The 23,034-nt window shown below is 30.0% G+C and overlaps 2 protein-coding genes across 2 annotated transcripts; one reads left to right on the top strand and one right to left on the bottom strand.

Moving 5' to 3' along the window:
• Positions 1-8,439: 8,439 nt before the first annotated feature.
• On the bottom strand, positions 8,440-11,872 carry LOC146957112 (uncharacterized). The gene has a single exon (XM_085734309.1). It carries the CDS (start codon positions 10,129-10,131, stop codon positions 9,403-9,405), a length of 729 nt encoding a protein of 242 aa, XP_085590435.1. The 5' UTR covers positions 10,132-11,872; the 3' UTR covers positions 8,440-9,402.
• Positions 11,810-15,284, top strand: LOC146957111 (auxin-responsive protein IAA16-like). Its single transcript, XM_085734298.1, has 4 exons — positions 11,810-12,191; positions 14,121-14,492; positions 14,714-14,775; positions 14,883-15,284. The coding sequence occupies exons 1-4, from the start codon at positions 11,908-11,910 to the stop codon at positions 14,918-14,920; spliced, it is 756 nt and encodes a 251-aa protein (XP_085590424.1). The 5' UTR covers positions 11,810-11,907; the 3' UTR covers positions 14,921-15,284.
• The last annotated feature ends 7,750 nt before the right edge of the window (positions 15,285-23,034 follow it).

Genomic DNA, 23,034 nt, shown 5'->3' with positions numbered 1-23,034 from the left:
ATACATATACATATATATGTGTGTGATGTGAAACACTACCATTTGTCTTTATATATAATAGTAAAAAAATATCAAAATATATGATGTGAATAGTTAACATGGCGAAACAATGTCAACTATTTTAGGACGGATGAAGTATATAATATGTATACAGTGTCGTTAATGGAGTACCTTTAAGACATTGAATAAGAGGACAAAAATAAAAATATTATACTGAAAAATGGTAAAAAAAATGATGAATTCAACTTTTTAAAAGTTAAAATATTGTTGAATTCAATACACATCTACTATTTTTAATTTTCTTAACAAATATTCTAATAATGCGAACTCTTTTTTATTACGGAAATATTTTGGATACTCTAATAATGCAGAATTCTTGTGGAGACATACATAGGGCCACTTTCCCTTAAAAAAAATAGATGGGGACACTTTCAATGGCCACCGCAGAAGGTTGACAAAGTGTGTAATTAAAATAATTTCATATCAAACCATAATAATAGTAGTATAAACCTTATCTCTCTTTTATGCACATGATCTTTAAAATGCAATTTTATCCTAAAAAAAAAAAATCCTCTTTGACATAAGTTGGTATTATTTGTTTCGGGAGAAAGGGAAACAAGCAGACAAAATCAAAAGGGAGTAAAAAGAAAAAGATTCCCTCATTGACATGGTGCACTTAAGAACTAATTTTGACGTACTCCCTCAGCTAAGTTTTATTAAATTATTTTTTAAAATTTTAAATACAGTAATTACAAAATTCAAATATTATTATAAATTTTATACTACAAAAAATTGTGTAGTTTTTTTTAAATAAAAATTTAGAGTGAAGGGATGGTGCTCTAGTCTAAAACAAGGAAGACATTCAGACTCGAATAACGCTTACAAAAATATTAATATTTACTTTCCTACAAAGGTACTAGCACGACTTGAACTCAAAAAAATTTAGATCATGGCTTGTTATATTTTTACCATTAAACCAAACCCTCAGAGTTATTGTATAGTTTTTTTGTGTGCGAACAGTCTGTGTAGTTTTCTAATATTTACCACCTGTAATTTTAATTAAATTTTCTAAGAAAAATAAACTGATTAAAAAAAGTAGGTTAATAGTAGTAAGAGTATTATATAAAATACTGTAATCAATAATAACATAATATGATAATTAAAATGAAACAAAAGTTCAACCAAAAAGAAAATGAAACAAACTAGTATGGATACCCGTGCCAAGCACGGGCTAGAATTCAACCATAGTTAAGTGAAAAAAATGTTGTATGTATCAAATGTAAGTTACATTTCAACATTGAATAAAAGAGTGGAGGTTGGACAACATATAAGTCGGAAGACTCGTATACTTAATGCCTTAAATATTCGGTGAAAATGTAATATCGTTCTCACTTGGATGATTGCTCTAGGTCCAATGGGTCAATCCACACCAACGTGAGTTCCCCCATAAATTCCAACGGTCGTAACAAAACCCGGTTCGACTTTGTAGCGGAAGCGCGAGTGGGAGAGTTGTTATTGTGTCAAATGTGAGTAAAAGTTCAACATTGAATGCAAGAGTAGCCGTTGAGCAACATAACATACCTAATGTCTTAAGATTTAGGGTGAAGATGTGATGTCAATATCACTTATGTAGTTTCTTTTAGTCTAAAATGATGATTCAACTAAATGTATAATCCCCGGTAGTAAGAAAATTATGACGAACTATTTTATTTTTTTAGTTTTTAGATGTCATCTGCTTAATTGTTTGATCTTTAAATTTAGTTTTTTATTGTCATTATGTTTTTTGAGAATTTTTTCATTCAACCTCTATTATTTTAAATTCCTTCACTTTTAGTCTTTGATGGCAATATACAATTAAAAATTGTAGATGTGTTATGTTGAATTGACAAAATATATGTTTATTAGACATTTTAAAGTATGACATTTTTTTAATTTACTCTAATTTTTGGGAAAATGGTTATCCAAAAATCTCCAACTACTTCAAAAAAACCATAAAATTACCAACAACTTAAACCATAAATTTTTTGAGAATATCCTATATTCTCACGGATAAAACACATAATACTTATTGTTTTCCTTTATCTTCTCTCATGTTCAAATTCATTTTTCACATGCTTTATTTTTTCTTCTAATTTTCTTTCTCTCGTAAAATAAAGGAACATAAATCTCCCTCCATAAAACCACCACGAACCAACCTTTTATAACATGTTGTGCCTCCACTTTATGTTATTTAACTATGTCACAGAATTGCAGACGCGAAGATGCAAACACTTGATTAAGATATGTCAATGTGTTAACTGTTATTTAAAGTTCTATAGTTGATGGAAGAGTAGATTTTAAACAAAATTTAAGTGACATGATCCATATATCTAATGTCTTAAGATTTTGGGTGAAGATTGGGTGTCAACCTCACTTGTCTGATTCTCTTAGTTAAATTTGATTATCAAACTTAGTGTATGAAAATGATAAAAGGAAGCATGAGAGAGTGGCTTTTGCTCATAGTTCTATTATTGTTCGTAAAATAAAGGAGCAATAATAGACTCATGTCATCTTATTTAAACGTTTTTGGGTTAATGATGATTTATTTTATATATATCATAAAATATATAAAATTTACTACCTTTTTTACTTCTTTATTACAAATTTTGTACTATTGTGTATTTACATATCAAAATTTAACTTATTAAATGTAAATTATGAATTTATTTCTAATATAAATTAGCTTTAATTTAATTAGTATATTAATTCGATTCATTATTTCAAACATTAATTTTAAATGAAACATGAGTTAAATTTGTATGAATAAAAGCTCTCGCCAATTTGAGATTTTGAATGAGTCGCTTATACACATTACTCATTTATTTTTTAATAATAATACTTAATAAGAATGTAATTTCATCAACAAATGAGTTCCACAAATAACTATATTGTTATATTCCAAAACACTCATTTATTTTACAATAATTTATTTAATTAGATCTGTATAAAAGTGAAGAGAGTCGTTTCATAAACATTATTCTCTATTAGGTCCACCACTGTTTATTATGGTGTTTACCCTATGGTTTTAAAGGTAAAGGGGTCCTAGTAATCTTAATTTAAGTCGGGAGGTTAGTAAAGTTTGACCAAATAACTGTTCCACCTAGAATCAAACTCATGTTCTCCATAATAATTCATTGTTGATGGAGTTAATTATCCACTTGAACAAAATTTCTTGTTTTATTTATTTATTTTTTAAATCAACATCGTCGTAATTTTGTTTGAATCTACAGTAATTACTAATCAACATTCATTTGTCCTCTAAAAAAATTAACATTTATTTATTCAATATTGTTATTAGCATTTTCTTTCCATTTTCATGAACTCCTAAAACATACAACACATTCATATTTAAAATGGTTTTTATAATATATCCTTTCCATTTATATAAATTAGAGGAATTAGAGAAATATAATCATGAGATATTTTGTATTTTTTCTCTCAAGTACTCTTGCGGTTAAATTCACACAATGAGGGGTATAAGTTTGAACATTGACACCTGCATATCAATGCCAATGGAGCTTCCAACCGGGTTGCAATGACAGGACTGAAAAATTCATTTGAGCATTAATATAATTTATGAAATTAGAATTATTTGAAATATTTTTACTAAAAAGCATTGATTGTAATTGAACTCAAGTGGTTAGTGAGTTCCAAATTAATCAAGAAATTCGAGTTTAATTTTTCGGTAGAACAATCTTTCGATCAAACTCCGGTAGACAAAGAGTCCTTTACAACAAAAATATTTTTTTTTCTACAAAGAAAAAAAATTCTTATTTTGAGAGGTAAAAAATTATTTACTTCACAAATATTTATAATTTAAATTAATTTCAATTGAATACCTGTATTAATCAAATGGATTAACAATATATTATGTCGTTAAAGGTCACTGCATGAAATATATTAACAATATAAATATAAATTCCATATTAATAAAAATGAGAATACACTCTAAGGTTAATTTCAAAGTAACTTTTTAAAAATTAGTAAGAAATTTGCTTAATTTTTTTTTACACCCATTCTCATGGTCCAAGACAAAAAATTGTAAATTATAATTAGTGACGATGGTGCTATGAATAAGAAACTTCTATAATAAGCTGGAAAAATTTAATGTATATAGTATAGTATTTAAGTCCTTGGTAAAATAATTAAGGCATTTTTTTTTTACATAAGTTTAAGGCATTGTTGTATACTTAGAAATATTTTATCGCAAATTAATTTTAGCATATTTGTTCATATCAATGAACAAAGTTCATTTGATTAAATGCCATAATATTTTCAAATGAAATTCAAGATGATAAAAACAACGATTGGGACAAAGACTATCACGGAAATGAATAGAAAAGACCGTGTTGGCTCTTTTTCTGGATTCGATTTATGTCCCCAATTTTTTATCGGGTTAGATTTACATCCCCTGCTTCTTTTTTTCCATAAATGTTTATCTTAAAATTTTTTGTTAGCGTAGATCCTTAAAATGTCAATTATTTTCTATTTTTAATTTGCAAAATGTCTTTTTTTTTGACGGAATTTGCAAAATGTTTTGAATAATATTTAAAATGAAAGACGTAAGGTTTTATTGATTATCATAGTTTAAAAGTTATATATTTAATTAAGAAAAAAAATATCCTATAAAACAAAGGTTTTTTTTAATGTCAAGTGTTAGTAATTAGTTGTTAGATTATTTTTTTTCTTTGCCCAAAAAAAATCAACTGTTTTCTTCTTCATCCAATCTTGTACCAAGAACCTATAACATCATGGAAAAAACACAATCAAAGGAAACCAATAAATACATTTAATTAGGCAATTGATATATCATTAAATGGTTACATGATTTTGCATCTTTTGTAGAAAAATAAAAGAAAAAAATGTCTTGTCAACATGCTATGTTATGGTTGAAAATTGAGCGGAAAAACATACATTTTGCTTGTTATAGGAATTATATTTGTTGAACAAAAAAAATTATATTTAGCTTATTGTTAGGAAATACGTGTATGATTGAAACCTTTGATGATTTAGTTAAATCTAATTGGTCAAAAATTAAGACAAAGGGTGCATGAATCCATTTGATTGATTGAGAAATCAAACAATGATAGTAATTTGATGGTTGTCATTGAAACATTTTTTTTTTTTGAGGGGGCAAAGTGCCATTGAAACATGATTAATAAGTAATCGAAAATTCATTTAATTTTGTTGTTATAAGACTTTTACAACTTTACATTTATAAATAAGGTAATTAATAAAAATATTAATGCAGTTTTAAAGCATATGTGATTATTAATTTTAATAATAGAATGGATGATGGATAAAAAAACATGACGTTGAATAAAACATTAATATTTGTTCACTTAAAAAACATAATAATTTAATAATCTTTAATTAGGATATTAATTTTAATAATAGTATAAACTCATTTAAATATTTAATTAGGATGAAGGAAATAAAATATAAATGACTGGAAGGTTTATTATTTTTTTGAAACTGCACTTAAAATTTTAGGGTAGCACCTTGCTCCCTTTTAGATAAAGAAAAAGGAACTTTTTGACTCAAAAAACAAAAACCAAAGGTGCCATAAAATCGATTTTCTATTACGTATTTCTTATCTTTTTCACTCCAAAGTTATCGATTCAATCAATTTTGTGAAAATGGGATGCTGTTCTTCTTGTCTATCGACTGGTTTCCATCTCAAGCATAAAGTAGCAAAAAACAAAAAAAATCAAAAACCAAAATAAAATATAAAAGAGCAAGATATTAAAAGTAAAATAACAACATAAGAAACTTAAGAAAAATTAAACAAAAAAGAATAGATAGATAGAAAAAGTTGTGAGTATTGAGGGATTAATAAAATAAAACAAAAGGGGGATGAAAGTAATTATATTTGAACGTGGTAATAGAAATCCTTCATATATATTCTAATTTATATGTGATGCATTTCTTCTTTTCTCTTGATTGACTTCCATGTCCAAAATAAAGATCCGAACAAAAACAAAGAACATATAAACACCAAAAGAAAATTGAAAAGAGAATATGAATAAGAAACATAAACCTAAGAAATCACATAAAAAGGAACATAACAATAAGAAATGTTAAATAAACAACAAAACAATAAAAAATAAACAAATAAAAGAAAAGAGAATGAGGTTGAAAGCAGTGATTTTTTATGGGATGAAGAGATAGATGAAAATAATAGAAAATCAAATTGTCTATATATAGGGAAAAAATCATATCAAGATCAATTTTGATTGGTTGGTGAAAAATAAGTGAGTCATGATCAATTTTGATTTGCTAATAGAAAATGAATGAGTCAAGATACATTTTAATTGGTTGATGGAAAAATATTAAATGAAATGAGGAGTATGAAGATGCCATGTGTACTATTGCTTTTAGATGTATGCTTTTGTATTATATAAAGAAGTATTGACTAAAACGATAAACGAATGAGAAGCAGTGGGAGAACAGTTACAATTTTATCTTAAGAGTCAAGACACGGAGTGCGTTTCATTTGTACATGGATTTGTAGTCTACTCTAGCTACAATACAAATGTTTTAAAATTATAATTTAAAGTTATGATTATATTTGAATTTGAAGGTGTTTCTATAATGGATTTCATTGGAGAAAATGCCATCTTTGATGGAGCATACAAGAGCAAACTACAAAGAGAATATAAAACACAAAGATTTATTTATATGATTCGTCACCTATACCTACATAATCGAGAACACTTTACCGTAATTTATTCATCACTTCAAATAAGATTACGACAATGTGACTCAACCCAATATGAGTACCCTACAATACTATGCTCAAGAGTTACAAAGAATGATAACACTTACATCTCGCGTATTAAATCATTATTCACGCCTCTTCTCTACTCGACATGGTTGATGGTCTTCACCGAAGGATAAATTCAGAAATCAATTGAATGGGGGGTTCAAAAAAAATATTAATATATTTTAAACTAAATTGAATTACAATATTTATTGTTTTTCAAGAAAATAAGATAATGTAGTTATATAGTTAACTTAATTGCATTTTTTATCCCCTTATTTTATCGTGTTCATGAAAATAGTCTCCCTTTTTAAAATTAAATTTGTTGGTCCCTCAAGTATCACATTTGTTTAACTTTTTCCCCAACCCAAAATTTTCGCTCTAAAATAGATGATTTTTTTTTTTTTTTTTATCCAAAAGTGATATTTTATCTTCATATTCAAAATTTGGGGTGATAAATTACTATTTTGGGGCCAAAAATCACTCGGAAGCATAGTTTTTTAGGGCCAAAATATGAGATGGTATCAAAATTACAACAAAAGTGATACTTTAAGGTAGGGGTGGACAACGGTCGGTCTCAGACTTCTAGTTAACAATAGACCGAAAAATAGGAACCATAGACTACTTGCGGGTGAAAAACCCCCATCCATTTCAGTTCGTAAATGTACCGGTTAGATCCCATGTTGGTTTCAGCGGATGTCGATGGTGCGGATGGGTTTAGAACGGTTTAGATGTGAGCTGCAGATGCAAGAGAAGAACATAAACTTTAGCTTTAAAAAAAAGTACACTTTTTTGTATATTTCAGACATAACATAAGAACAACATCTTAAAAAAAAAAAAATATTCATAACTTCATATAGTTACAACCTTGCAGAAGTAACCCAATAAAAATATTAGACACGGAAAACAATTAAGTATGAACAAAACAAATAGAATATATGGCGATAGAAAATAAGATGAATAACAAATCAGGGGCTTCAAGATGTGGAGCTTGAAAAGAATATCACAAATGCTAACTACTAACTAACTAGGGATTAATATATATGTTAAGGTCTTATCAAAGGTCTTATCAATGATATACCATAAAAATATTCATATGGAACATGTAACGTAAATTTTTGTAAAAAACTAAGGACTGTAATTCAAAAGAGAAATTTTAGAGGGACCGATGTTTGAAGAAAGTTTTTAAAGAAACTAAAAATAAAAGTTCGTATTAAAAGACCAAAAACATATTTAACTAAATAAAATATATATAATAAGTGTTTATTAGATGATATTATACTTATATGTATGTTTATTTATTCAAAAAAAAAAATACTTATATGTATGTATAGAGCATATGAATGAGGAATTATACTACATGTGTTTGAATTAGTGGGAGAGGGGGCTCCACCCCATGGGTGCCCCAATGTGCATCGGACGCTAACTTCACATCTTCACAAGCATCTTTATTTTTAGGTAAGCTAACTTGCATGCATAAATATGACAAAGTGGACATTAATTGTCTCACTTCTCTTTCAAATTGTGAGATTTTACAAATGTCAAGATAATTATATTCATCAATTACATAAAATGTACATCTTAAATTTCTACTCATATGCATTTATTTGAAAATTTGAACTAATTCCTCAACACTGTTAACAATAGACAAAAACGGCTAGGGTTTTCATTAGAATAACAATTGTTCAATGAAGAAAGAGTAACAATAGAGTATAAATACTAGACATTAAAAAAGACTAAAATACCCTTAGCCCAATTACAACCAAAGGCCCATTACATATTGTCTAACATCTCCCCTCAAACTCACAATGCATTAACATGGAGCATTGAGAGTTTGACAAACAAGAAATGCAAACTTATTCAATAATACATAAAATAAAATTCTAACATAGTAACCAACATAAAGAGAAGCACCGCCTAAAAAGATGAACCAACAAAGAGAAGAGTCAAATCAAACCAAGCCAATTTAAGCCAAACAATTTTGATCCAAACCAAATTGAAGAACCGACAGTGAAGCAACCAAAACAGAAGAAACCGACACACAAAGAGGCAATCAGACAAAAGAAACCAAATAGGGAGAAAGAAGCAATCAAACAATCCAATAGAGATAGACAATCAAAGAGAAGAAACAAATAGAGAGAGGAACAATCAAACAAAAGAAGGCAATGAGGGAGAATACCAATCAAACAAAGAAGAATCAAAAGGGGGAAGAAACCAATCAGAAGAATCAAAAGGGGGAAGAAACCAATCAGAAGAAGCAAAAAGGAGAGGAGCAACTAAACAGAAGAACCAAAAGGGAGAGAAGCAACCAAATAGAAGAAGCAAAAGGGAGAGGAGCAACCAAACAGAAGAACCAAAAGGGAGAGAAGCAACTAAACAGAAGAATCAAAAGGGAGAGAAGCAACCAAACAGAAGAACCAAAAGGGAGATAAGCAACCAAACAGAAGAATCAAAAGGGAGAAAGACAAATCAATCAAAGAAGCAATACGGGGAAACAATTAATCAGAAGAAGAAAGAAACAAAGAGAGGAAGACAATCAAAGAAGAGACAATTAAAGAGAAGAATCATTAAACCTCTTCCAATACATAAAGTCCTCAGGTCTACGACATATCCCAATTAGCCTCCTGAATTATGGATCCAAAGGAGGCAGACATAGCATGTGGCTGAGTAGAGAGAAACTTTTGAAATTGTGCAACAAGATCAGCTGCTTGTGAAGTACCAACCATAGTAGGAGCAATAGGAGAAACAACGTTGGATGATGGAGCCATAAAATTCGTTTTATTTGCCTTCAATAACTTTGGACATTGTGCTTTCCAATGACCTTTCTCCTTGCAAAATGCACATTCATCACTACCAATACCAGCCCTCCCCTGAGGTTTTCCTTTGTGAAAAGGAGCTGCAAAAACAGATGGAGGATTCGGGATAATTCCTTTTCCTTGATGCAAATCAGACTGAGACTTAAGCCTAGTTTCTTCTGCCAACAATTCACTAACCATTGAATCAACACTAGGAAGAGGATTACGATGCAAAATAGCTCCACGAAGTCCCTCAAAATCATCACGAAGAGCCATTAGAAGTTGTACCAAACGTTGTTCTTCTCTTTGGTCAGTGTACGCTTTGACACCTTTCAATTCAGATGATTCCATAAGAGCCAATTGATCCCACAAATTAGTCATGGCCGAATAGAATTCATGAACAGTCAAATTATTCTGTTTAAGATTCCTAATATCACTCTCCAACTTGTACCGTTTTGCAAAATTGGATTGCTCATACAAACGTTTCAAATGACCCAAAACCTCTTGAGCAGTATCGAATTTTGCCAATTGCATACCTATTGACTGAGAAAATGAATTATTGATCCAAGTAATAATTTTTTAATTTCTTTTATTCCATGTTTTCAAAGCTTCTGCATACTTATCAACATCATTTTTATCCGTAGGCTTAACATAAGTTCCATCAATATAACTCCACATATCTTTTCCTATCAAAAAGTTTTTCATTACATAACTCCAATAAGAATAATTTTCTCCATTGAGTTGGACACTAATAGATTGGAGAGAATCATCTTTATCACCAGCCATTGCAAACAAGGTTTGATAGAAACAAAATACTGCTACAAAAGCACGCTACAAAAGCACTTTGTAACAAAGAAATCAAATACGGATTCCTAAAATCTCAAAATCAAAAACGCCTATAATTTTGTTGAGTAACTAATGCCAACAAGAAAGGGAACATGGAACCAAAAATTAAAATCTCTACGAAGCCAATAGAAGATGAAATCAAGCTTCACACAACAAGACAAAATTCGAGCCACAATCTACAAGTGTTCACTAATAATTAGAAATAGCCAACTAAGAAAGGGATAGAAAACCAACCGAACACATAACCAAGAGAAGCAATCAAAACTTAAACAGCATCGATCCAAAAATTGAGGAGAGAACAAGCGGAACCAAAACTTCATAGATCAAGGAACAATTGTCATCAAACTTCCAAGGTCCTAAAAGAACCAACCAAGCTCTGATACCATGTTAACAATAGACAAAAACGGCAAGGGTTTTCATTAGAATAACAATTGTTCAATGAAGAAAGAGTAACAATAGAGTATAAATACTAGACATTAAAAAAGACTAAAATACCCTTAGCCCAATTACAACCAAAGGCCCATTACATATTGTCTAACAAACACTTCCTCAATATAAAAGTAGGAGTTTAAATATCCTACATGAACTAGGCAAAATCTCAAAAGATACAAGTTGATTAGTATGTACATCATATAAAATCCAAATCCAATTAACCAAATGGAGAGGGTTAAGATATATACAAAAAATACCATCTTTCAAAGATCAATCGGTTATGTACAAGACCTCACTAACACACACGATATTTCCTTTGAAAACATCGACCAATGAGCTCCATAGCCTAGTTACTATCCTTAGTCGCCTCTAGACCAGGCTTAACCCTTCATCCTCATGTGTCACTAAACACACAACTATAATGAAATTTATTGATCCAGAAGTAAAAAGAAAACTGGTATATGATTCAACATATCATATTACTTGCACACAATATAATTGTCGTTTAACAATGTATATATAAGAAGAAGAAAAATGTTTATTATTCACAATAAACACAAGAATCTTATGTGATAACACACTATCCCATATATGAACATCCAAAGCCAAAATATAGTTGATCAAATCTTCTATTTATATGAATTTTTCACTTTATTTTTACAAATCATTCCCACCAAATAAGATTGGTCTAAAAAGAATTGTTAATTGGTGGGTAGCAAAGGAAAAGGCAGGCAAGTAGGGGCAGGACCAAACTAGTATGTCCACTACAAAAACCACAATCATTCTTATTATTACATCATCCATGACCTCATTTTCCCGACAAATCCCCTTATAATCCAACCATCAAAACCCATACACGTGTCAACATCTCCATCCATACGGTTCCCCCATAACCCCTTCACCAAATATATCACCAAAACCATCTTCTAAACGCACAAAAAAACTCTTCACAAATTCTCACATATTTCTCTTTCATCTTTCACCAAAAAAAGAAAAAGAAAAACATTCTTCTGTGTAGCAAGAAAAGAGAAAATGACTAACGTTGGGGATGCAGAGAGAGACAAGTACAGCTTGATAAATTTTGAGGAGACCGAGTTACGACTCGGTCTTCCAGGTGCAGGTGATCACGGAGAATCACCTGTTAAAAATAGTTGTGGAAAGAGAGGTTTCTCAGAAACTGCTAATGTTGATTTGAAGCTTAATCTTTCTCCTATAAATGATTCTGCTTCATCTTCTTCAACTATAGCTTCTGTAGCTGAAAACAAAGGCAAAGACACAACAACTTCTGCTACTGTTGCTCCTCCTCCTCGTGCTAAGTGAGTTTTTCTTTCTCATGAATATATAGAACTTTTAATTTTGTTTTAAAATAATTCTTAACGAGTTTAATGATAGATGAATTAGATTTGATCTTTGTTTTGTTGTTTTAATTTGTGTTGATTAAGTGAATAATTAAGTTATATCTAGGTTTTGTTTGAGACTGAGATAGGTTATTAGAAAATTTGTTCAATTTGTGTGCAACACTATTGAGGGGAATCTTATTAGAAAGAGGATGTAATTTTATCACCTTGTTCATAGAGTATAGATAATTAAGGATGAAAATTACTAAAATGAAAAATCATAGATACATTGAATTGAAAAGATTAGTTTTTTTTTTTAAGGGCCATTGAATTGAAAAGATTAGATAAATGTTGTAACAAGTTTTAATTATTTATTTTGAATAAGTTTTAATTAGGTTGCTTATAAAAATGTTTTAATTAGGTTAGAAGGTTGTTTGTGATTAAAGATCACACGGTTACAATTAGGTTTCTTGTTCCATAATTTTTGGCAGAATTTGCTGTTACAACTTGATTTAGTTTTTTTGAACATGACAATTTTGGTGGTTTGTTTCGTGTTCTAAACGTATTGTTAGAATTTGTTTGTGAAAAACTATTGGCAATTTGAGTTTGATTGGAATAAAATTGAACATAGAATTCTAAATTTGTTTGTATATCATATTCAGTGTGATTACTTTTGAACATATTTTTGAAACATTAGTTTGTAATGAGTTTTTAGTCTTAATTCTAATATGATATTATTGCAGCACAATTAAATGAGAGTGTAAACATGTTTACATTTAAATTCTATTTTGAACCTGTTTTGTTAAACAATAATATTAAACTTGACTACAATATGCTTATAAGATTTCGTCCATAAAAACTAACATTAAACTTTCTACTGCATGTTTAGTTCAACTTTTGAAAGATGCAAAATTGACTATAGAATTAGAATTGATTTTAAAATGTTCGATTTTTTTTAATAAAGTTAAACTTGCTGTCAAATTTGATTCTAATTAAATTAAAGATAGATTTTTGAATGTTTGTCTAACATTTGAATTTGAACCTCAAATTTTTTGAATAAAATTTAACCTATATTGACATGAATTTTAATCTAAAATCACTTTTCATTCAACTCACTAAATTTATATAAAAAATTCCTTCAAAATCAATTTTATTACAGCAAGTGTCACACTTGATGATAAGATAAACTAACATCACAATTTTTAAAAGAATAAACATGGACAACGTATGGTAATCAATCAGGGCATGGTGGAGGAGAAAAGAAATCCTAAAAATGTCATCCAGATTATGTGCAAGAAAAATTAAAAATAAAAAATAAAAAAAATAAAGTATTGGATGGTGGCTGAAGGAATAGGTTGGCAAGCAATAATAATAGTATTATTTTAGTTGGATTTTTTCTGCGGATAGCATGGTTGGTTGTCGGGTAGACAAAAGAAAAAGACAAGACACTTGGAATCTTTACTTTTTCTATATCCACTCATATAATATTGTTAATTCCCCCAAACAAAAGGATAAATAAAGTTGAAAAGGATAGTCCACACGCCTTGTCTTGTGTGCGTGTCACCTATCACATTGTTATATAGTCTCACTCCAATAATTCATGCATAATTTACTGTAGTATAAAGGACTAGAGAATTTGTGTTTAATTAGAAATTGGACTCTTTGCCGTCAACGACTGCACGCATTCATGCAATCGATATTGTATGACCATCCGATTAAGATCATTGATGTTCATGCAGTCATCTACTGCGTAAATTCATGCAGTCAATGACGATAGAGAATCATGGTCTTTTGTCATCGATTGCATAAATTCGTGCAGTCGATGGTAGAGAATCTTGATCTGTTTAATAAGATTAGTTGGAAATTATTGATGTAGTACTAATTGATTAATGAATATTGAATTTGTAGGGCACAAGTTGTGGGATGGCCACCAGTTAGATCCTTTAGAAAGAACATAGTAAATGTTCAAAAGAGCAATAATGAATCAGAAGCAGATAAGAGCACAAGTGGTGGTGGGAATGGAGCATTTGTTAAGGTGAGCATGGATGGCGCACCATATCTACGTAAGGTGGACCTTAAATTGTACAAGAGTTACCAAGAGCTGTCAGATGCGCTGGCTAAAATGTTTAGTTCCTTCACAATTGACAATTGTGGGTCCCAAGTTACCAAGGACTTTATGAATGAAAGCAAATTGATTGACCTTTTGAACGGTTCTGATTATGTACCAACATATGAAGACAAAGATGGTGATTGGATGCTTGTTGGTGATGTTCCTTGGGAGTGAGTAGCCCTTTTTTTCACCTCACATTTCATTGTTTTAATTTTTTTAATTTAAAAAAATTCATGCATTATCCGATGATCTGAACCGAACCAACTCAAACCAATAAAAATTTGTTACGTCGTGTAACAAATTTGGTCAAAACCAATTCAACCCGACTCATAACATTTTGATCATAGTCATACTCTTATTAATTGGATGCTCATCTACACAATTTTTGCAGAATGTTCGTTCAATCGTGCAAGCGTCTTCGCATAATGAAAGGTTCCGAGGCAATTGGGCTAGGTAAATGATCATATACTTACTTGTATTATACTCAAATGCATTTAACAAATTAGGTTTAAAACATTATGGTACATTTTATCTTATCTTAAATATATTGTTAATTACAGCACCAAGGGCAGTGGAAAAATGCAAGAACAGAAGCTGAAATCCTTGTTGTGTTCCGACAAAAATCCACTTCTGGTTGATAAATCTGCATCCCAAGGAAGCAAGTTGGCTCGAGTAAGGTCGAGGCTAATATAGGAATAAGAGTTCTCGATTATATTATTATTATGATTATGTGTCTGCTATTTCTTTTGTATTTTTTTCACTCTTAATATGTGTATTATATATGAATGAGAAATTAGGTGGAAATTCATTAGGGACAAGAAATAATATAGAAGATGTTTATATGACCCAGTTTTTGTTTTATAAGGGGAAAAAAAATATGACTCTGTCTATTGCCAGCGTGTGCTTGACTTATAATAATGCAAATGTTTCCAGTTATCATTGCTGGATTTGTCCCCCCATTATTTTTATTTTGTACATTACGTGACAGAGTATGTGCATACATACCTACCTTATACGTATCATATTTATTGTGTAATGTATAGAGTTTTGTGAATGATATGCAAGATCCTTTGTAGTATTAGGTAGTACACAACATGCACTTGTCTGTCAAGTTGTAAATGGAGCTGATTTGTTGAGGTGTGATTGCCTTTAGATCCATGAACATGGTGGACCCATACCATGTGCTTGTTGTTACGGCCCTCAATGGAGGGATCCACTACTTTATTTCATATGTTCCCTCTTATTCTTATTTTGTGATTTATATTTATTGTTGATGGCTCACTTTCTAAGATGGAATGGATGGCTATTCTAAAGCATTGTTGACGGCGGGTGGGTATACGGGGATAATTTTTTTTGATCTGTTTTGTAAAAAATTTAAATTAAAAAATAATTTTTTTAAAAATTAAATATTTTTAATTTCTAATATATTGAATACATATATTTTCGTAAAAAAAATTATTACTTAAGATCTTTAAAAAGTATCTTCAAGAAACTCGTTAACATTACCCTAATTTTTGAAAGGGTCATGTTAACTTGTGCTCTTAGGGCACATGTTAAGCAACCCAAAAATGGAAATATTTTCTTAAATTTTGTGCATTCAATTATTAAAAAGTAAAAAAGTTAAAGTCAAATGCATTAATTACAATAGAATATTTCTATTTTGAATCATTAACTTGTGCCTTGAGGGGACAAGTTAACATTTCCCTTTTTGTAATAGGTATGGATATGGATATGGATATGCGTAGGTTACTTGCAAATTTTAATGAGGATGATGTGGATATATCATATATTCCTTCCATTTGATTTTAGCATTTTTTTTTGATCAAGTAGTCTAGTGGCTAGAATTCACCTTTTTCAAGGTGAATAAGTGGGTGTCCGGGGTTCGAACCCCGACCCCTGCATATAACAATGCATGTCCCTGCCAATTGAGCTATGCTCACGAGGACTTTAGCATTTTTTCTTTATCTTCAAATAAGTGTGACTTTAGAATAAGAGATCCTTTAAATTATTCAATTGTTTTAAGTTGGTTTAAGTTTTTTTAGGATCACTTAGGTCCTTTAATTTATTTAATTAAAATAAGTTAGTTTTTAAGTTTTTTTTACCACTTAGGTCATTTAAGTTATTTAAAGGTGACAATTTCAGGAATTTCTTATCTTAGAAATGTAAGTTATTTGACACTTAAAAGTTACAATTAAATAACTTAAAAGGTCTTAAGTTGTACAAAAATAATTGAAAAGACTAACTCGTTACAATTAAATAACTTAAATGACGTATGTTGTACGAAAAAACTTAAAGAACCAATTTGCTATAATTAAATAACTTAGAACCTCTAATGTGAACAATTATTATTTTCATCACTAATTACAACTAGTAAGAGTATTAAATCTACTGATAACAATATATAAAAATCAAAGTACATCAAAATTTCATACTCGTCCTTATTAAAACTCATCATGATCTCTTTAATTTTATGTGCATAATGGTCATTTAACAAAATTTAATTTATTTATTTTTTAAAATTAATTACGGATAATGTTTATCACAAGTGTACCAATTTCCACGGATTACTATGGAATTAATTAATTTATTTTCTGAAAAATTGATTACAAATAATGGTCATATCTACTAACATCTACTAATATTTAAAATCTGCAACGGGAGCGTTGCAAACATTTAACAGTCTTTTGCATGGAAAATAAAAATTTAATTAATAGAAACTCTACATTAATGTTGATATTTTGAAAATAGTCACGAGTTTTCAAAATTTTATCATATCGACTATCACATGTCGATACATACAAATTTCCTTCTGCATATATAATCATATAAATTCTTCAACGAGTGCGGTTTAAATATTTAACGGTGTTCTGTATATAAAATAAAAATTTATTTAATAGTAACACTACATTAATGTTGATATTTTGAAAATAGTCACGAGTTTCCAAAATTTTATCATATCAACTTTCTCATATATGTATATAAAAATTTGTTTATGCAGATATATGTACATAAAATTAGCAACGGGTGCGGTGCAAACATTGAACAGTATTTTGCATATAAAATAAAAAGTTATTTAATGGAAAAATTACATTATTTTTTATTTTGAAAATAGTCACGAGTTTTAAAAAATTTATCATATAGACTTTCTTATATATTTATATAAAAATTTGTTTATGATATATAAGTACATAAAATCTGGAACAGGTGTGGTGCAAACATTGAACATTTTTTTGCATAAAATAAAAAGTTATTTAATAGAAACACTACATTAATTTTGTTTTTGAAAATAGTCACGAGTTTTCAAAATTTTATCATATAAAATTTCTTATATGTGTACATAAAAATTACCTAGTTGGGATGTCGGTGTTTCCTCTTGATGCTTGTCCTCTCTCTCGGTTTATCCAAAACAAAAACATAAAAATTTGTTTTTGCATATATAAGCAAATAAAATCTATAATTGGTGTGACTCAACTGTTTAACAAATTTTTGTATATATAAGAGAAAAATATTTAATAGAAACATTACATTAATAATCATAATTTTCATTTAATAATATATAATCATTCTAATATTAACAATCTAAATATTTTTTACATGATTATCACAATGTTACGTGACCCGTGCGAAAGCACGGATCTTTTACTAGTTTTACTAAAAATTACGACTAGTAATTTGCAAAAATTATTTATTAAATTTTCATTTCACTTAAGTACTACACTAATTACAACTAGCATGAGTATTTTAATAAATAAAAATAATTTTACCACAAAATTCAACCCAACTAATTATTTCCTTAGAAATCATTCACAACCATAAAACGACAACTAAAATTATACGGGGTGGTATGAGTGCTTTAATATCCATTTTGTCATGTATTTTTATATTTATGATGTCATAATTATATTAGGTATAAAGGAATGAACACAAGTGATTAATGAGTTTTTTCTGTGACGAATCGCTGGGAAGAATTTGAATTCGTTTTCTAATGAAAATAACTTTTAGATAGACTTTAGTTACCTCTCGATCGTGCTTCAAATTACTAAAGAATTCATTTTCCCTAAGAATCGTAAGATTAACATAAAAAAAAGTAAAATAAACTTCATATTATTAAGATACATTTCTCCTAGAAATATTAGAGTTAACAATAACTCAAATTGAGGTGAACTATGATTGATCCAATTGAAAAAATAACTCGAATTAGATCTTGATTTAGGCTTTAAACCATTGGTTTTTACCCTCAAATGCATATTTTGGTAGCACATTTGGTTTAAGAGATACCACAAAACCATTTTAGAACAATAAAATAGTTAAGAAAATCAGTTGAACGAATTTCGGTTGAATCAAATATTTTTTTCCTTGCAATAATTGAACCAAATCAATTAAATTTCAATATAACCGAGATTAAATAAACTAACGAACGGGGCTACTCGTCCTCTATTGTAATTTGTATCAAAAAAAAATATTAAACTACAGATAAAACTCTATAAATTAATAATGTCAGGACTGGAGAAATTTATTAATTTAAAGAGTTATTAATTTATCGATAAATTAATAATTATTAATTTAAAGAGTTTATAAGTAATTATACTGTACATACCAAACAAAAAGGCAAATTAGTCTATGCCTCTTAGAATTACGTTGCAGCGAACCTTGAGACTCAACGTAAATTAGTAACTACTGTGTTCATATGCATTGGAGATCAATAATGACTTTTGAAGTACAGTAAATGTAAACAAGAGGAACAAATGTGTTCAATGTATTCTTAATATATTTTTTTCAGTTTCTATGAATTATTAATTTATAATTTTCTTGGGACCGAAAATTATAAAGGGATCTCCCGAAAAATTATTATCTTATTATTTTATCGAGTTTTTCAGTTTTTTACATTGGCCCAAGTCGGGACCGGACAAATTTATTATTTTAGAGAGTTTATTAATTTACCGAGTATTAATTCAAAGAGTTTCTACTGTAATGAACTTGCCGATTTCTAGTTGAATCGATGAAATAGGTCAGATTGTCCCCATTCTTTTTTTGTTTTTTTTAACAACCATTGTCCTCATTCATAAAACATTAAACTATATATTTTCATAAGTGTGCCGTGCTTGATCTCTTTTCATATATCAGTGTCCAGTTCACCAGATGAAACTCAAGAATAACGACTAAGTAAAAAAGTTCACGAGCTTACCGATTGGTGAACTATTAGAAACATGATGTTGAAACCATGAAACCAAACTAGTTAAATTAAATGACTTATATGTATATCATGATGAAAGCATACCTAGTGCTTTAGAAAATTAAATGACCTTTTGTCTCTACTTTATAGAGGATAAGATTGAAAAACAAATTGTGACTTTAAAAAGATGTGTAAGAAATGTTTTTTTTTTCATTCTTGCCTCACCTTGTCATTGGCCTATTTCTTTAGCGTATTAGGCAAGGCCGGCCAACTAGCAACAGTGAGTTCAAAATCTAAACTTACCTTACACAAAAAAAAAAATAGTGATATTTGTACAACTCTTTAGAACAACTTTATTGACAACTTTGTTTTTCTTTCATTTGATTGGTCAAAAACAATAGAGAGAGAAAAAAGAAGAGAGAGAATAAAAACATGATGTGAGTATGAAATAGAAAGTTGTCAAAAAGTTGTTAGAAAATGGTTGTACAAATATCATTTCTCCAAAAAAAAGGGTAAATCTAAACTCACCTCACATAACTATGATTAGAATAGTAAATGCAAACTCAATTCTAATCCATCTAATTGTGGCTAAAGTGAACTAGGTGGTCAAAGTGGCATTATTTTTGGAGTAACTACAATTCTAAAAAAATTACATATTGTTGAATCAAAGGGAGTTTTAGAATAATATCTCTAAGGTTTTGATGATAACAATATATGAAAGCACAATTTGATACTTTAAGATATGTTCAATTATGCATGACCATATAATTAAATTCTAAATTCAAAGTCAAGTTTTTGGTTATGATAAATCAAGTTATGAGCACAATGAAAAGCATTATGATGCTCAAGAAAAAAAAATTAGAAACTTATAAAGACTTAGAAAACTATCTGAAGGAAGGTCAACATAAAGTCAAAGCTCTGATCAGAAGATGTTTTGAAGACTAATAAGAACAAGCTATGATGGATTCATACTCTGAAATGGTAGCTTTAGAATCCAACCATACTTGGGAGCTTGTTCCACCTCCTCCTGGAAAATCTGTTGTTGGTTGCAAGTGGGTGTTTAATGTAAAAGTGGGATCTGACGGACAAGTTGATCGATTAAAGGCTCGATTAGTGGCTAAAGGCTATACTCAGGTCTATGGTCAAGATTACAGTGATACCTTCTCACCAGTTGCGAAGATGACATCTGTTCGCCTCTTTATAGCTATGGCTGCCATGAAACGTTGGCCTTTATTTCAGTTGGATATCAAGAATGCTTTCTTGCATGGTGACTCGGAAGAAGAGATTTATATGGAGCAACCTCCTGGGTTTGTTGCTCAGGGAGGGCGTAGTCTAGTATGCAAATTGCAGAAGTCCTTATATGGCCTGAAACAATCACCTCGAGCTTGGTTTGGTCGATTTAGCAAAGTTTTGCAGCAGTTTGGGATGACCCGTTGCGAATCAGATCATCCTGTCTTTCTTAAATGTTCATCATCAAATCAATATATCTATCTTGTAATTTATGTTGATGATATTGTGATTACAGGTGATGATTATGAAGGTATCAAAGCCTTAAAACAACACCTATTTCAAAACTTTCAGACTAAGGACTTAGGTCCTCTACGTTACTTTCTTGGGATTGAGGTGGCTCAATCAAAGTCAGGCATTGCTATCTCTCAGAGAAAATATGCCCTTTATATTTTAGAGGAGACAGGTCTTATAGATTGCAAACCAGCCGACACTCCTATGGATCCTAATGTGAAGCTCCTTCCTGACCAGGGGGAACCTTATTCCGATCCAGGAAGATACCGGAGACTAGTGGGAAAATTGAATTATCTTACCCTAACAAGACCTGACATCTTTTCCATTTAGCGTAGTAAGTCAGTTTTTTAACTCTCCGTGTGACAGTCATTGGAATGCAGTTGTTCAAATTCTTAAGTTCATCAAAAGAGCACCTGGAAAAGGACTTGTTTTCACTGATAGAGGCCACACTAATATCGTTGGGTATTCAGATGCCGATTGGGCAGGAGATGCAAGTGATAGACGATCTACTTCTGGTTATTGTATTTTTGTGGGTGGAAATCTCATTTCATGGAAGAGCAAAAAGCAAACAGTCGTTGCTTGATCAAGTACAGAAGTCGAGTATCGAGCAATGGCTCATGCTACAAGTGAGCTTGTGTGGTTAAAACATTTACTGCAAGAATTAAGTTTTTGTAAGGTTGGTCAGATGGAACTTGTATGTGTAACCAATCAACTTTACACCTCTCCTTCAATCCGGTTTTTCACGAGAGAACAAAGCATATAGAAGTCGACTGTCATTTCATTAGGGAAAAGATTCTCTCTGGAGTCATCAAAACCTCATTTGTCAATTCTAAGGATCAAGTTCCAGATATCTTCACTAAATCTCTACGAGTCCTCGGATAACTTACATATGTGACAAGATGGATGCATATGATATGTATGCTCCACCTTGAGGGGGAGTGTTGAGATTGATATTTATTATATTTAATATAGTATGATCTGTTAGTATCATTAGGAGTTATGATAGGATTGCATTCCTATTTAGATCAGATCTCATGTATATAAATAGTTGGTTTTCATTCCTTTCAATATTATGAGAAATATTCATATTCAAAAGTAAGAAATGTTCTTTTATGCTTGCCTCGCCCTGTCATTGGCCTATTTCTTTAGCGGGTTAGGCAAGAACGGCCAACTAGCAATGGTGGGTTCAAAATCTAAACTAGCCCTGTAAAACAAAAAGGGTTTATAAGATCCAACCCGACGTGTCCGACATGTCTTTCCATGTATTTTTTAATTATTTGAATATAATTATAATTAGATTAGTAAACACAAGCTTAGTTCTTTTTTTTTTTTTTTTTGGTCAGGTAGCCTAGTGGCTAGAATTCACCTTATAAGGTGAATAAGTGGGGTTAAAGTGAACTAGGTAGTCAAGCTGACATGATTTTGGGAGTAACTACATTTCTAAAAAAACTACATATGACTCTAGATGTATATTTCTATAAGATATGATTTTTCTAAAAGTACACATTCAAACGACAAAAAAGAAGTATTTTTTGAATGTGTAAATTCAAAGTGATTTTGGGGGTGGGGAAAGTTGTTGTCCATGAAATTTTGTAAGCTCATACAATTTGTTTTGTACTTGACACAAGATGGCCCATGGTTAATTTTCCTTCTTATAATTTTTTCTAGGTCTTGAGACCTATATATTTGATGTTATTTTCTCTCTTCGATGCTTATCCGCCTTTTTTTGAATTGTTTCTCTCATACCAATTGCTGGTAAGCGAATCTTCACTCAATTTTCATTATACTATTCGTTTATCAATTGTTTATGTTAGCCAAGTCTTGAAATTGTTTTACTTGAATATCAGAGATACGTTCTTTGTGAGAAGTGACAATCATTCTTGATCTCTACTAAAATCGTGAAATTTTCTGAAGCACAAGGTATGCATTTATTTTGATGTATTCATTTACACATTGATCAGGTAAGATAGATTAGATTTTTGTAGATTTATTGATTTGTTTCATAAAATACGTTTTTA

Source organism: Medicago sativa, chromosome 1 (genome assembly GCF_051527215.1).
Source record: "Medicago sativa cultivar Bolivia chromosome 1, Bolivia_mono, whole genome shotgun sequence".
Lineage (NCBI taxonomy): Eukaryota > Viridiplantae > Streptophyta > Magnoliopsida > Fabales > Fabaceae > Medicago > Medicago sativa.
The sequence above is the reverse complement of the archived record's forward strand: the minus strand, read 5'-3'. Positions and strand labels throughout refer to the sequence as shown.